Source organism: Alligator mississippiensis, chromosome 1, assembly GCF_030867095.1.
Source record: "Alligator mississippiensis isolate rAllMis1 chromosome 1, rAllMis1, whole genome shotgun sequence".
NCBI classification, from domain to species: domain Eukaryota; kingdom Metazoa; phylum Chordata; order Crocodylia; family Alligatoridae; genus Alligator; species Alligator mississippiensis.
Window position 1 is genome coordinate 104,011,056 of NC_081824.1, and position 16,985 is coordinate 104,028,040.

The 16,985-nt window shown below is 42.1% G+C and overlaps 1 protein-coding gene across 1 annotated transcript in view; it reads right to left on the minus strand.

Moving 5' to 3' along the window:
- Window positions 1-16,985, minus strand: part of MAN1A1 (mannosidase alpha class 1A member 1) — a 246,587-nt gene that overhangs the window by 106,121 nt on the left and 123,481 nt on the right. Inside the window, exon 5 of the mRNA XM_019479484.2 lies at window positions 3,547-3,641. Within this exon, the coding sequence (XP_019335029.2) occupies window positions 3,547-3,641 (95 nt within the window). The remainder of the gene's footprint in view (window positions 1-3,546; window positions 3,642-16,985) is intronic.

Below are 16,985 nucleotides of genomic sequence, written 5' to 3' on the forward strand. Positions count from 1 at the left end.
CAAACTTAGCAGCATAGTAGAAGTGAAAAACAGATGTCCAATTTGAGCTGAAGATTGGGAACAACAAGGGTATCAGGTATAAGAAATATGACCGAGAAATCTCAAGAAAGAAAAAAGGAAGCCTAGCCCCAAATAACCAAAACACCTCAACTACTGAAATATACACTGGAAACAGAAAAGTTCAAGGCAAAAGCAAAAATAACCCAGAAACTGACTTACAGTTTGTCTTACTTACTGCTTAAGGTAGATAGTAAAAATGTTCAAAAAGGTCATTAGGATAATCAGGGAGGAGAGGGAGTGAAGGCAAGACAAGGAGACCACATTATCTGTATAAGTAACAGATATAAGAGAAAGAGCACAGAACTTCTGGTAGATGAATTCTGATATCAAAATACATATCCCTCTGAAGCCAGAAAAATAATAGAACTTTCTAAGAATACTGAAGAATTAGTACAAGAGAAGCAGAGAGCGAAGTGCTTTATTATTCAAAACACTACTAGGAAAAAAAAAAAAAAAATCAGACAACTAGCTCATTTATCCATGAAAAACAGTTATTCAGAAGAAAAGGATCAACTCTTACAAAGCAGTTTGAGCGCTTTTCCAGTTTAAAATAAATCTAAGTAATATCAGGAAAAATTCAGACAAGCTAAATATGACATCATTGGTAAAATCCCATAAACGCTTTACTGCAACATATTTTAAGCAGAGTTAACAAGGTTTGTTTGTAAAAAAGATCTGGTTCTTCCCTAATAAGTCTATACACAGACACCTAGACATTCAGGAGGAACAATCATGACAGCCAGGTATGTTGTAGGAAGACAAAAAAAGTACAGTTTAAATTGGTAGAGTTCAAAGATGACTCCACTTAAAAGTATAAAGATTTTACCACTACTAGTTAGATCTGTATCCTGCCCTATGTAGAAAGTCTCAGGATAGGGTTACAATAACAGACAAATAACCCCCAAGTTAAGAAATAACAAGCAAGATTAAAGGGAGCCAGAAATTATAAGATGAAGTGTCACGGTTTACACTTGCCTGAAGACACGTCTCTGCAAACAAAATATGTGTCATGGATTGTATTAAAAAAAAAAAGTAACACATGTTTACAAGGGACTCTACAGTACAAAGAAGAAGGTAAGTCTCCTGCCCTGGAGAATTTGCAATGAAAGATCGTGTTTCAAAATTGTCTGATCATACTTGCTGTTTGTATTTTTAATGTGTCCATAGCATGGAAGGGTAAATACTTATGGCACACTTTAAGGAAGCTTGGTAGTCGTGGTTCTGAGCTTTTCTGAGTCAGATCCTTCAAGAATCAGATCCAGAGGCCAGAGCCCAGCTGTACATTAGGTAAAAGCTAAGAGGCCTAAGTCAGCCTGGATGGATAGCAAGCAGATCCTTACATTGACACTGGATTTATAGGCAGCCAGACTTAATCAAGTAGACTAGGAGTGTCAATCTAACCTGGGGCCTGGGATGGATCTAAACCATGGGACTCCATCTAAACCAGATCTGTGTAGCGAGCAGCTGCAGCATATCTGGCAATGGTGGTGGTATGACCAAATGACAGTAAACCAGGCAAGCAGGGCAGCCCTCACTTGCCTTCCTGCTACTGATGGCCATGTTCAGCAAGGCTCTACACCCAAATTCTGTAACAGGCCCATGCCTCCCCTGACCATGACCTCAACTTCTGGTAGCTGGACAGGTCAGATGGGATGGCTCTGCAGACCAGATTCGGTCTGTGGACTGTATCTTCGACACCCCTGAACTAGACCAAGCCCATCAACTGGCATTTGAAGAAGCCCTCCTATCTGTAGGACAAACCCATAAATCCATGCTAGACACCCTAAAGCTGTGGTATCAAACATACAGCCTGCGGGCAGGTCCTGGCCTGTAGAGGTGGGTCATCTTGTCTGCAGGGCCTGTTTCCATGGCTGCTGAAGCCTCTGCGGCAGCAGTGTTAATCCCTGTGGCGGCCAAAACTGCTGTTTCAGCACACCTTCAGAACTTGAACTCAGGGAGTTGACATTGCTCACCTTTCCACAACCCTTCTCCCCATCCACAACTGAAACCAGGCGTTTTGTCATCTCCGGTAACTGAAAGCAGCAGCAGGGGAAAGGGGTAGAGATAGGGACGGAGAGTGGCAGCAGTGGATTCTGGAGGCTTGCCAAAATAACAGCTCCAGCAGCTGTGGGGATTAACACCACTGCTCACAGGCTGTCCAGCCCATAGGAAACCCTGTGGCCAGGATTCAGCCCATGGGGCCAAATTAGTTTGACATCCCTGCCCTAAAGGAATACTGAACTATGCCCAGCCCATGCCCTTTCTGGTCAGTAAATAACCATCATGTGCAAACGGTGCCACTTATGACCACTCATTTATGAAGAATCTTCCCTAACTCAAACACACAATAGCAGCAGTGGACCCCCACTGTGCATCTATCACTTCTGCCTAATTACCACCTACTGTTAAATCTTCTATTCTTAAAAAAGCTCAGAGAGACCTGGTAACCTGCTTGGACAGCAAGCTATCAATATGCAGATAACACAGCCCTATTTATCCTTCAGCACATGCAACCACAATCAGGTGGCCAAGTGCCACAGTGAAACTGAATCATGGATGAAGAGGAGGGCAGCTGGAGACCCAGGCTGTCCCAGGGGTGGGGGGGAGGGTGTGACATGGGGCTGTGGAGACAGCCAATCAGAGCGTGAATAAAGCACTACAGACAGACAGATAGACTAAGGCTTTTATAATATAATAGAATACTAGGGAGCAACAGTAAATATAACCTTGTGATCCTAGGAAGTGAATCTAGCCCATGCCTGGGAGGAAGACAAAACCCCTCAACAGTCTTAGCCAATCTGACCTAGGGAAAAATATTTCTGGACTCCAAGTCTGCCAACTATTTTGATCTTAAGCACAAAAGCCAAACCCGAGAGCCAGGAAACTGAAAATCTTTAGTGCTACTAGTAACATTAGATCATTGAATCCCATTCCCATCTCCAGTTGTGGCCAATACAGTTCTATGATAGTTGTGCAAGAGTACTGATGTGGGTAGCTGGTGAGGGGAATAATAACTGACAAGAAAAAGAAAGGTATGTTCCTGTGTGTTCATTCAAGTGTTTAAGTAGCTTTAACATGAAGTTCTCCGTTTAGCTCTCAATTTTTATCTTGTTAATATCTCGGAAAATTAAAATGGCCTACTAAATTATAATTTGAGAATATTCAGTACGATTGGGTGGCTGTTTATTGGTGTGTTGAGTTGACACCAGACCGGCTCACAGGGAAGACAAAGGCTTGGCATCCTTGTTGGCTGTTTCTACTGAGAGTTAAAGGACTGAATGGAGTGGGGTGACTGAATTACCTTTTTGTTCTGAAATGATCTCTTTAGAACAAAGTTTGGGAAACATTAGAGGGACAGTAAACCTGGAAATATTTAGGACTGTGCCTATGTTTATACCCATTCTGTGAACAAAAACAGGACTTCAGCCTGAATGTAAATAGATTCACTCCCTTTTTTACTATCATCACAAAAATTAATTATTTTACCTTTTAATATTAAGCAATGCCCAAGGTATTCCAGTGGGAGTGTTAAATGCAGGAAGCAATTTCTCTCCAAGTTCCACTGCTTTTTTGCGAAATATCTGAAAAATAAAAACAAGCATAATGTTGGACAATATACAGTATCACTAAGAAATTAATCCTGCTGTTGATATTGCTGTTTGGTTGCGTTTTACAAATCTTTCAAGCATACTGTAGCATCCTGGGGTAAGCGCAGATATCAAAGAAGGGAAAAAAAAGTACTGTATAGAACAAACCCAGGTTTGCTCTTACACCAAGATATCCTGCTTTTATTTTGGTATAAATGTCAAGCAGGCACATGACGTACCACCCTACACTGCTGAAAGTTAATCTTCTCTGTTAGAAGTTAACTTTCCGAAAGTCAGGAGTAACTAGTCAGTTATGCATTCCATGCCGCCAGCCTTAGTCTTTTTCTTCCTGGAGGCAGTAGTTTGCTCAAGCAAATAAGCTACTCCCAGTTCCAGCTGAAATAGCATGTAATGTTGGCAGCTACCTTGGGAGAGCTGGTCATTTGTCTGTTTTGGCCCCTAGCATAACCTACATCAGTTTTGTACAAGAATGTAAGTTACAATGATGTTAATGTGTTGTGTCTACATTCTCAGTAGCAAGGAAAGTACACCTAGCTTTCTACTTATAAGACAGAGAAGTCTGACCTTCATAAGTGGGAATGTAGGGCCTAGAATAAGGAACTTTTATGCTTATAGTAAACATTTTAAGGTTTTATGCCTACATAGAAGGATCCAGGAAATATAGTTTGTTCTTTCCAATAGCCACTACTTAGCTGTGGTTGGACTAAACTACCTTTTCAAGATTTCCTTCCACTGTTTTATAACCTCTTCAAAAACAGAGCATTTTAATTAATAGAAAACCATAACAATTTAAATACAGAAACCTATTTAAGAGTTATAGTATTGCTATGTGCAAGCTCTGAATCACACCAGAATCTGTATGACATATGGGAAGTTACTATCCCACATGTAGTAATATGAAATACACTTTGTCATTCTTTTTTCATATAACAGTGTCTCCTTGAAACTCAATTTCTCTCACGAACATATTTACAATGGAATTTTTTAGGCATCGGTACTGAGTTTGATATCTATCACACAATATAAACATGCATTTTAACCAAATTTTATTACCTGCAGGCAACTTCTGTATATACTCATGTGTGAGCAAGCAACGTCTGCCAGAGAAAGGAGAGAGAGGCTTACTTGTATTTACTCAAATCTAAGATGAGTCCTTCCCCCCCCCCCGTCAACATGGGGGGGAAAAGCCCCTTGTCTTAGATTTGTGTAGAAAATAGAGTGGGGGCAGGTAGCTGCCATGTTTCTGACTGTGGCCCTGACCCCTGGTCAGGGTGAGAGTCAAACCCCCAGCAGCCTCCTGCTTCTCCTCTGCAACTTTTGGGCTCCTACATACATGTGGGGAGCCTGCTCTGATGAGCTGAAAATCCAGTGCGTTGGAGCAGCTGGATTACAGAAATTGATGTGCTCTGTCAGCTTTCCGAGTTACGTTTATCAGTATCCCCATGCTGAAAAAAATGGAGGTGGGGCACTTTGAAATAAAACACATCTGATGAGCTTTAATTTATGTTTATACCCATTCTGTGAATAAAGACAGGACTTCAGCCTAAATGTAAAATTAGAGGGACACAGCCCCACTGCCATTTTTTCAGCATGGGGATGCTGATACATGCGACGTGTGGGCACTTTTAATTAGCTCAGCTTGCTAATGAAAGCACCCAGCGCTGCGTCCCGGAGCATATGTAAAAATGCCCTCTGTGTCTGTTCCCCACCCTCCCCACCCTTTTCTGTCATAAGCAGCTCACAGCCAGCTCAAGCTCAGTTCCATCCCAGGAAAAGAATATATGGAAATCCGGTCTCCTGCCTGGTCAATGAGCAGCACCAAGACTGCTGCAAGGCTTGGCAAGGGCTGAGCTTCCACATGCTGTGCTCCAGGGAGGGAACAGAGCCTAAACAGAGCTGTGTCTGACAATAACAGGAAGGAAAGGGGTGGGAAGCAGGGGTGGAGGGAAGAGGCAGAGACTGTGGGGAGAGTAGGAAGGCTGCTGGAGGAAAAAGTAGGGGGAAAAAAGAGCAAAGGGGCCACCTGACCCCCCCAACTACTGCTTTCCCTGCTGTAGCAGTTGGAGAGGGACAAAATTAAGATAACCCTCCAATAAATTAGATTCTATACCTGGAAAATTATAACAAAATTTATAAATTTTCCATATATGGAATCTATTTATTGGGAGGTCTTCTTATATTCAGGGTCAACTTAGATTCTTCAAGTAAATTGAATTTATCTTTGCATAAATAAAAAGTACTTTGAAAATACTGTACTTCACAGAAGCAATTTTGAATAAACTCCTCCATTATTTGCAGACAAGGTTCCTTGGGTGAATTTGATATCTTTTATTAGACCAACCCAAATGGGTGGAGAATAGTTATTAAGCAAGCTTTCGGGTTCAAAAACCCTTCGTCAGGCTAAGGAAGCCGCAGCAGTTGGTGCGCGCTCTTCCTGGATGGAATGAAAAGTAAAGACGCCAGGGGCTGGGCTGGGGAGTCAGTTGCCAGGCAGATTATAATGTATCAAAAATCCAATGTCTATGTTTAGTCCATGATCTCTAGTATCCAGCAGGTTGATGAAATGGAGCTCATAGGCTCATCTCTGGGAAGTGTTGTATAAGTTTCCCTTGAGGATCAGGACTGAGAGATTGGAGAGAGAGCGGCCCTCTTGTGAGAAATGTGCCCCCACCAGTAATTGGGTATTTCTGTCTTTGATGGATTTCCGGTGTGCGTTCATTCTGGTGCGCAGTTGTTGTTTGGTTTCTCCTACATATCTTCCATCAGGGCATTTAGTGCATTGGATGAGGTATACTACATTCCTGGAGATGCAGCTGTAAGATCCTGGGATGCTGATGGCTCTGTTGTGGGGTGTAGTAAAAGTGGAAGGTGGTGGAGATGTGGGGGCAGGTTTTGCATTTCTTGTCATGGCACGGTCTGGATCCTTTTGGTGTGTTCTGGGGTTGAGGAAGTTTGCTTCTGGTGATGAGGTTGGCGAGGTTCGAAGCAAACTTCCTCAAGCATCAAAAAGCCATGCTGAAGTGCCCAATCTATACAGATGCTGCAGAGCTGAGTCAAAGTCACGCGCTTTTTACTTTTTTCCCAGAATCATTCTTCATGCAACTCAGAGGCACCTGTAATAGGGTTAACCCTGTAACTGTGGGAGAACAAGGCTGATGAGGGGACACTTTCTACCACCCCTGCTCTTCCTGGGCAGAGTCTCCAGGCCCCTGCCAGGTATGCCTCTGTGCCATACTAGGTAAAACTCTGCTGGCCTCCCTCTATTCTTTTTTTGTCCCCCTTCATTCTGACTTTCCAAAATAAGCCAAATGTCTTTTTTTGAGGCATGTGACACCACATACATATGGTATATTAATACCGTGATCACAGGACTAGCAGCTGTCCAAGTTGTGTGCAATTCCAGTTGTTTCTATTGTGTATAGTTTGTCTAGTACTCCATTTTACCCTTGGTACCTCGAGACGACCTCTTTGTCCAGGAACATCGGTTAGGCAGCTCATGTGAGCAGTCCCTATCTAAATACCTATGGGTCAGCAGTAGGGCATTTCATGGGGGACCCCAATGAATTAGAAATCTATGTTACCTGAAGATCCAACAGAGACCAAATCAGCTGCTCTTCATCTGACTGTAAAGCTTTCTATACACTTTTGGCTGTGGACAGCATTCAAGGTTGAAGATAGTTTGACAAGAGCATGATGCAGAGATGTGCTTTGGGACAACAAAAGAGTTGAATTTCATAAAGACAAACTTTTGTTCAGCTGTGGTACAGAATACAGGACCAAGACCATGACTATAACTGCTGTAACATTATGGGGTTATATTACTCTTCGATTATTAAACAGTTTACATGCAAACTAAGCAAGTGCTATACGACACTAATTATTTCTGGACAAAATATAGTCACTTTAACATCTTAATTCAAATGTTTTAATGCAGCAAAGCTTTAACTCCAAATCACTCGCAGCTCTTTTTTTTAATAATAAAACCTATGTTTTTTTCCCTTCTTGTTATATTTATTCACCAATATACTTTAGTTTCCTTGAAATTGATTTTGTCTTCTTCAGAGAGTTAAGAGTTGGTTAGCCAAAACTAATGGTTCTAACAGAATATTGAGAAAATATTTTTTCACTTATGGATAAGAGAAAAACAGCAAATGATTCATGTTAAATATAGACCAGAACAGAAATGCTGAACAAATATCACAATACTTTCAAAACACAAAAAGAGGGGAAAAGTAATTAGAAAAATGGTATCAGAATATTTTGAGATAACTTCTTTAAAACAAGTCTTGAGCACAAAAATCCACGCTTACTACCTGCAATAAAATTCATACATTACTAATAATGCACACAATACTTTAGTTTCCCTCACTGAAATTCAACAATTTGAACCAGAATGAAGAAACTATAGTCTTTCCTCAACTTATCTACAATGCTAAATTTAACATGACTACACTATTGACTGCCAGGTTACCATCTAATGAGTAAAACTCTTCCGACAACTGTGAAGCATACGGTAATGCTATGTGAATGTCTGAACAGAATGAAATGAAATGTGATGTGGTTGACTCACCATCCATGAACAAGAAAAAAAAACTAATAGCCGAAATCACTTTTTATTCATTTGAACGATAGCTTTAATACAATTCAGCAACACTGCTAAGAGAAACTGTTCTTAGCTGTAATTAGTTAGCTCAGTCTACATCAATCAGCATATTTTTCTTTTGCAGACCATAAACTTACTAACGGTGTGCAAGAAATAAATGCTATAACAGGGGACCATGAGGTATTTACTTTAGTAAAGCTAAAGAAAAAGGAAATTGATACTTTTCTTTTTAAAGATGTCTCTACCTCTGACTTACTGATCTGTATTTTAACCACTGTTTACCAAGTCCTTATCTATGTTTCTCACAAAAAAGTTTATACTAGGATCTCCCATCAATTCCTTGCTCCCTCACTTAGAAAGCTTTACAAGAATATTTGCAAGTAAACATACATTGTCTATAACACTCAGACATGATGCATGTGATAAGAACAGATGTGGAACATCACAAAGGATGTGGAATACCAAAATAAAAATGAAACTAAATCAAATTCAGAATTATGCAAGTACTGTTGCTTCACTAACTAAAACATAGCAAAAATTACATACGTCAAGGGAAAAAAAAAGCTTAGAGCAAATTTTCTATTGTCGTGGTTAGAGAGAACAGCCTGAAAAGCACTTTAAAGCTAGAAACATCAATCTTCCTGCCCCCAATTTCCTTCCTCTTTCCTCTCTTATTTCTCTGCCACCATCAACAACCCCACCATTCTCCCATTCAGACTTGTAATCTAGGTATACTTTGCAGCCTTGGCTCTAGATGGCTATCTTCAGGCTATGTCTATGACTTGCCCCTTATGGTCACCCTAGGTAATATGTCCCAGATTGGCTGGGACAATCCTGGATTTCATAGACTGAGCACCCTGGCCATTGGAGAAAACTGAAGCAAAAATTCTGAATTGGCAGGAACCTGCCTGCATGTGCCCAGCTCCTGACTGACTACTGGGCAAGTGACTCCCAGATCACATCCCAGTGAAGTCAGGACCAGGGAGCAGCTACTGCCACCACCTGGAGCCCAGGTGAGGACAGGACTTACTGGGAAGGGGTAGGTGCAGCTTAGACCCCTGCCCTGAGAAAAGCAAGGGTCCTTCCCCCCAACCTGGCCGCTAGGAACCCGTGTTTAGGGGCGGTGACTCCAGGCTCTGCCCTGGCACTGTACCCTGTCCAGCTGCTGGAGGCAGGGGGAGGTGCCATGTAGCCATGCAGCGTGGGCTGGCAGAGCCCGGGAGGGCACTGTACACGCCTCTACATGCAGATGATGGAGCCTGGCTGGAGGCCTCTAATCTCTCAGCCTGCCCTGCCCCGATCCTGGGAGCTGTAGGGTCAGGGTGCACGTGTGTGTGCATGGGCGCGTGTAAATGCACCCTGATGCACTCCATCCCAGATCTCCCTAAAATTATGGTCACCCTACTTATACCTCTATAACACTTCTGCTTTTCTGCCTGTCAACAGTCTAATAGAAGTCCTCATCTTCTCACATGTGAGTTATGATCAACTTCATGGCTTTGAGGCCAGATATCATGTAGTCCCAAATGTATTCAAAACACTGCTTACTAGTATCATCCTCCTGACTTAGTTTTGTCTAACTTGCCACTTTTTGCATCCCTCTGCTGACTCTCATTTGTTTAATGCATTAAACAACTCTTTGCTTTTAAAGGTGTGTCACTCTTCATCCTGCTCTGTCTACTAGGTCTTCAATTTTCAAAGCTGGGGTGGACAAAATGGCAGAGGCAGCCAGCAGCTGGACTCCATTTCCCCGGAGCTTGTACCCATGTCACTGAAGCCAGTTTCTGTAGAGAACCCAGTAGCAGTGGAGCTGTGGGGGCCAGGGTTTCCATGGAGACCAGCCCTTAGCAGTGCTGACAGGACACATGCCTGGACAGGGAGCTGCTCTGAGGTTGGGATCTTGCAGTGGTGACAACATGGTCCAGGGCTGGAGCAGAGCTGCAATCCACTGCCTGCACACCCCTGCCATCAAATAGCCAAAAAGCCTTGCTGAAGTGCCTTCTCTAGACAGACACTATGGACTTGGGTTGCACTCCCTGGTGCTGCCTCTTCCAGTAAAGCATGCTTCCCCCCTGCCCCCCCACCCCCATCTGTCAGCAGCCACAGTGCCTCAAAATTTTAATTACATAAGAATATAAGACCATAGGTCCATCTTGCCTAGAACCCTGTGTCACATGGTAGAGAAGTGAGAGGATACTGAAAGGGAGAACGAAGAGGGCATGACCAGGTTTTTTCTACTGTATCCTTCCTACTTGCAGCCTCCAGTGTTTAGGGTCTAGGAAATTCTGATTCAGAGGCTGTACCCCTAACTCCCATGCTCAATTCTGGTTCTTTCACTGTATGAATACTTGTTGGAACTACTACCAAGAAAAAATAAGGAAAATAACTATGTTTACATAGTTGGTATTCATGCCATTAACATACAGTACTGCAATTTCTACAATAATTTGCCTATCCATTTCTCAAAACTGAAAATGCCTATTGACCATCAACTCAACAAGTCAGCTGGTAAGCAGGCTACCTAGCCTGCTTATTTCCATAGGAAGAGCAACTCAGCCAAGTCCTCTTAGGTAATACAGTTTTAGGCAATGAACAAGCCAAAAAACAAACCGTTGGCTCCTAGTTGCCCCCTTTTGTAGCATGCAGTTATGTTCATAGCTTGCTTCCTTCTCTCATGCTTACTTTTCTGGGAACTTTTTAAAGCTCCTAGTAGGATACTCTGCCTATCTCAATGCCAGACAAGGTTCCTTGGGTGAATTTGATATCTTTTATTAGACCAACCCAAATGGTTGGAGAATAGTTATTAAGCAAGCTTTTGGGTTCAAAAACCCTTCGTCAGGCTAAGGAAGCCGCAGCAGTTGGTGTGTGCTCTTCCTGGATGGAATGAAAAGTAAACAAGCCAGGGGCTGGGCTGGGGAGTCAGTTGCCAGGCAGATTATAATGTATCAAAAATCCAATGTCCATGTTTAGTCCATGATCTCTAGTATCCAGCAGGTTGATGAAATGGAGCTCATAGGCTCGTCTCTGGGAAGTGTTGTGTAAGTTTCCCTTGAGGATCAGGACTGAGAGATTGGAGAGAGAGTGGCCCTCCTGTGAGAAATGTGCCCCCACCGGTAATTGGGTGTTTCTGTCTTTGATGGATTTCCGGTGTGCGTTCATTCTGGTGCACAGTTGTTGTCTGGTCTCTCCTACATATCTTCCATCAGGGCATTTGGTGCATTGGATGAGGTATACTACATTCCTGGAGGTGCAGTTGTAAGATCCTGGGATGCTGATGGCTCTGTTGTGGGGTGTAGTAATAGTGGAGGTGGTGGAGATGTGGGAGCAGGTTTTGCATTTCTTGTCCTGGCACGGTCTGGATCCTTTTGGTGTGTTCTGGGCTTGAGGAAGTTTGCTTCTGGTGATGAGGTTGGCGAGGTTCGGTGCTTGTCTGAAGGCTAGGATGGGTGGCTCTGGGAAGATCTTTTTAAGAATAGGGTCTTTTTCTAATATGGGTTGCAATTTTTTGAGGATTTTCTGTACAGGTTCAAGGGATGGGTGATAGGTCATAACCAGCGGTGTGCGATTTGTGGGTGTTTTTCTTCTGTACTGCAGCAGTTCTTCACGTGGTATCCATGTGGCTCTTTCAAACGTGCGATCTACCTCTCTGGAGGAGTGTCCTTGCTGGGTGAAAGCCTTTTTAAGACTGGTGAGGTGGCAATCCCGGGTGTTCTCTTCAGTACAGATGCGGTGGTATCTGAGGGCTTGGCTGTATATCACAGCTTTTTTGGTGTGTTTTGGGTGATTGCTGGTTCTGTGCAGATATGTATGTTGGTCTGTGGGTTTCTTGTATACTGTGATCTGTATTTTACCCTTCTGGATACTGATCCTTGTGTCTAAAAAGGGGATGTTGGTGTTGGAGTATTCTAAAGAAAGTCGGATGGAGGGATGGTGACTGTTGAATTTCTGGTGGAACTCAATCAGAGATTGCAGGTTCTCACTCCAAATGATGAAGATGTCATCAGTATATCGTAAGTACAGCAAGGGTTTGATGGTGCAGTTCTTGAGGAAGTCTTCTTCCAAGTGGCTCATAAAAAGGTTGGCATACTGTGGGGCCATTTTAGTGCCCATAGCTGTTCCCATCATCTGGAGGAAATGTTGATTATTAAAAGTGAAATTGTTGTGTGTGAGGATGAAGTGTATAAGCTCAGTGATATCTTTGGGTCTGTATTCTGGGTTGTAATCTTGTTCCTGTAGATATGTAAGGCAGGCATGGATGCCATCCTGGCGTGGGATGTCGGTGTATAGGCTGGTAACGTCCATGGTGGCTAGGAGTGTGTTGCTGGGAAGGTGGTCTATGTTTTTAAGTTTCCGTAGCAAGTCTGTGGTGTCTTGGACAAAACTTGCTCTGTGGGTGACAAGTGGTTTTAGGATGGATTCAGCAAAACCTGATATTTCCTCAGTTAGGGTCCCATGGTTGGATATGATAGGTCTGCCAGGGTTCCCTTGTTTGTGGATTTTAGGGGGCATGTAAAAAGTCCCTGGGTTAGGCAGCGGGGGGATCAAGGTCTGTAGTTTTTCTTGTAATCTTGGTGGAAATGATTTGATGGTATTGTTGAGTTTTTTGGTGAAAAGGGGAGTAGGATCTTCTTGTAGTTCTTTGTAGTAGGTGGTGTCAGAGAGCTGTCTGTTGGCTTCCTTTATGTAATCCTCACGGTTTAGGATGACTATGGCTCCTCCTCTATCTGCTGGTTTTATTACTATTTGGTGGTTAGATCTTAGAGATTCTATGGACTTTTTCTCTGGTAGAGAGAGGTTGTTGTGGTGGCGCGTGTTGCTAATTATTTCATTGTTTATTCTTTCCCTGAAGTAGTCAATGTAGCGGTCAAGGTTAGGGTTTCGTCCACTGCAAGGTGTCCAATCTGATGTTTTTTTGGGTTTTTTGGCATTGATCTTTTCTTGAATGTTGTCAGAGGATGAGTTGTTGTTGGGAGTGGGTTCAGTTTGGTCGTGGAAATATTCTTTGAGGCGCAGGCGTCAGAAGAATTCTTCTAGTTCTCCACATTGAAGTATTTTATTAGGGTATTTTTCTGGACAGAAATTTAGGCCTTTAGAAAGGACAGATTTTTCAGTTTTGGTAAGCGTGTGTGGAGAGATTGATAATATTTGTGGGTTGGTTGCTGCTTGCAGTTTCATCAAGTCTGAGGTTGGAAGGTCTTAAGGTGTTGGTGTTGTTCCTCTGATGGTTGTTTTGTGGCTGGGGAGCTTGTTCTTGGAGTAATTTGTTCCATTTCTTCTTTTTATGTAGGATGAATGCTGTAGAAAGTTTTTCGTAGTCTCTTTGTATCTGCTGTATGTTGTCAGGGAACATGCATGGATTTCTATCTTTTAAGTTGTTGTAGTGTATGACGATTTCCTTCCTGAGTTGGTCTCTTTTGGAGTAGAGAAGGTGACGTAGATGATTTCTAATTTTCTCTGAAGTTCTTCTGCATAGCTGTGCAGCATATTTGGAGTTGTGTGTAGTGGTCAGGGGATTGTAGATGTTTAGTCCTCGGGGAATGAAGTTGTGTTTCTTGCAAAGGCTTAGAAAATATATGTCGCTGTTGAGTCTGGCTTCTTTCTTTTTCACGTTGTACAGTTTCCATTTCAGACGGCTGAATTCGATATCTTCCATGTTGCAGGGGTTTAGGTTGTAACGGCTACAACCTAAACCCCTATCTCAATGCCATGCACCTGAGCTTTCTTAGCAGGGCTGACTGTTCCCTCTTAAAAGGATAGGCCACCCTGTCACATCCCTGTTTATCAAGGCACTTACACTACATCCTTAAGTCACGTTGACTTTTAGAAGACAATGTGCTTTGATGAATCAGGGTCTTTGAAAACTTTGGACCAAAATCTACTGTCAGTTTAAAGAAATTAGTTTTTATAACATTTGCTTAATTTAGAAATTAGTCACATTTGCAAAATAAACCTGAGGAAGGCAGAAACGGGCAGTACATGCACATGGAGTCTTTCTTTTGCTGCATAGCCCCTTGTGGATTTAAATAAGGCACCACTTTAAAAAAACAAGTTGATCATTCTGAACAGTCCACATTACCAGAGGCCCCAATCTTGCAATCAGATTCACACATGCATACTTTCTTTCATGCCCAGAAAGAACCCCTTTAACTTGCACACAAGGTCTGCCTACCAGATCTGGCTGTCAGACTGAGATTACAATTATCTTCTGCAGCATGAGGGCATCTCACAAGAACTTGGAGTATAAAGTATTTCCTCCTCAATGAAACAAGCACATGTATTTGTTTGAAAGAAAAATAAGATTATCTGTCTAAAATGACAAGTATCTATGGGAGTGTCAGACTAGACTAATAACTATTACTAATTAATTGATTAGGAATAATGGAAAACACAGGCCAAAAATAAATGATTATATGTGCTTTCTACAAATTTGAACCATAACAAATCGGATAACATGGCATATTACTGAAAATTAAGGGACATTTCTAATTCTACCTTAAAATAATAAAATTCACCAGGCAAGATGGGGAAACTTTGTCTTATCCTTCGGCTCCAGATGGATCTATGCATTGCAGTATCTGACTTAGAAAACTTGAAAGAATTCCCTGAAGAATGATATAACTGGAAGTTAAATTTTAATAACTAAATCAAAGGAAACATCATCCTAGAATTTTTTGAAAAATTTATTATAGACAAAGACATTTTCTCCACATTTCTAATTCTGTCAAATAAAACATTTTTCACTTTTTGCATTACTCTTACAGATAGAAACAGACAAGGCACTAAATAAGATTTATTGCTTTCTGTGCAGTACCTGACTGCCTTTCCCAATAGGCTAGGGAAAGAGTTTTCAATGCAAAAGCAGAAAACAAGGACAGGAGAAGGAACAAGGGCAGTCTGCTTTGCTTTTCTTCAGAGAACTTAATAGAAGCTGGTTTACTATGACACATGATGATTTAACTTTAAAATGATCTGCTAACAAATCGAGATTTCTTGACAAAGCTCGTATTGATACTTGCTATGCTAAAAGGCTAGCCACAGAAAACCTCCATGTCTATATATATATTTTTACAAAACGGTTCAAACTCTACATAAAAAAATATTCATTTTCCTCCTTCAAATACTGGAATTCTATTTCCAAAATGTATAACACCCTCTGACTCCACTCAGGTAGACACTTACTTTTCAATTCTCTCAGTCGGCAATCCCGTGTACCCCTGTTGTATCAGCATCTGACTCTCGGGGGGGGGGGGGGGGGGGAAATCACCTGACAGACCCAGCAAAAAAATGGAACAATGCTTTAGGTGTCATATTATCTGGAATAATTCTTGCTATGATCACTTGGCAAATTATCCAAGTGCTGACATGAGTTCAACAGCAGGACCTGCCCTTCCATTAAGTTCTTTGCTTTATAATCACTGTGGTTATTGGGTCTGCGAGTAAGAGGTATTTTATGAATCTGTAATAAAATCTGGGCATACAGCATGTCCTTAAAAAACGAAACGGACTAAACTTAGCTCCTTCAGAATTTAAAAAGAAATTACAAACATGAATATTTTTATAGATTTTTAAATTTTATTTTAAAAGCCATGCATTTTTTTAAAACCCAAGGAACAGGGAAGCTTGCTATTCTCTTAGTAAACCAGCAGAGCGATCACAAGTTTAAAAAAGAAAAAAAGTATTTGCCATAAGCAGGTGACAAAAGTCAACTGTTATAAAAACAAGACCAAAAGTTCAATTTGGTGTTATAAGACACAGAAATACAGGGACAAATAAGACAAGTGTGCCATTAAGTGAGCTCAGTATTTTTCCTTCTAATTAGAATCCTGTGTAAAGGAATAGACAATTTTCTCCTTTTCATGTTACTAAACGATAGGGGTGTGTGAAAGGGGCCATATTTGATTTGGATTCGGCCTAAATCGGGGACAGTGATTCAATTTGTTGATTCAGATCAATGTCCCTGGTTCGATTCTGCTGAATCCAAGTCTGAAGATTCGATGCGGATTCAGCAAATCAGTGATTTACCTCATGGTACCAGGCACAGCTCACGAATGCTGCGATGGTGGGGCAGATGGAGCATGGGAAAGCCCCCCAATGTGCTTGGCAGTGAACTCAGAAGTGGACTGGAACTACTTTTGGTCCACTCCCAGGTTCACTGGGGAGCACACTGGGCCCCCCCAGCAATTGGCTGCGGGGGGACCCTGGGTGCCCCCACACACCTAGAAGGCACCAGTCACTGAGCTGGGGGGGGGGGGGGCACAGGGGGTCCCCCTGCATGCTCACCGGCAGACCTACAAGTGGACTGGAAGTGCTTTTGATCCACTTCCAGGTTTGCTGCCGAGCACACTAGGAAGCACCCCATGCTCCTGTGGGACACTCCATCTGCCTCACCATCGCAGCATTCATGAGCTGCCTGCTACCTTGAGGTATGAAGAAAAAACATTTCAAGCTGTGTCTATGTTCGAATTGCCAAATCTTTCCAAATCTCTCCGAATCGATTTGGAGGGTTCTGATCCAATTCAGAGAGATTAAAGGGTTTCCTGATTTAATTCAGATTCAGAGATTCAGCCACCGAATCAGGCCAAGTCTCTGCTGAATTGAATCGGGGACCAAAGCTCCACACAGCTCTACTAAATGACATTCTTGTATGGATGATTCACACTACTTCAATAATACCTACATTGTAATAACAGATAATTTCCTCCATTGATCTCAAA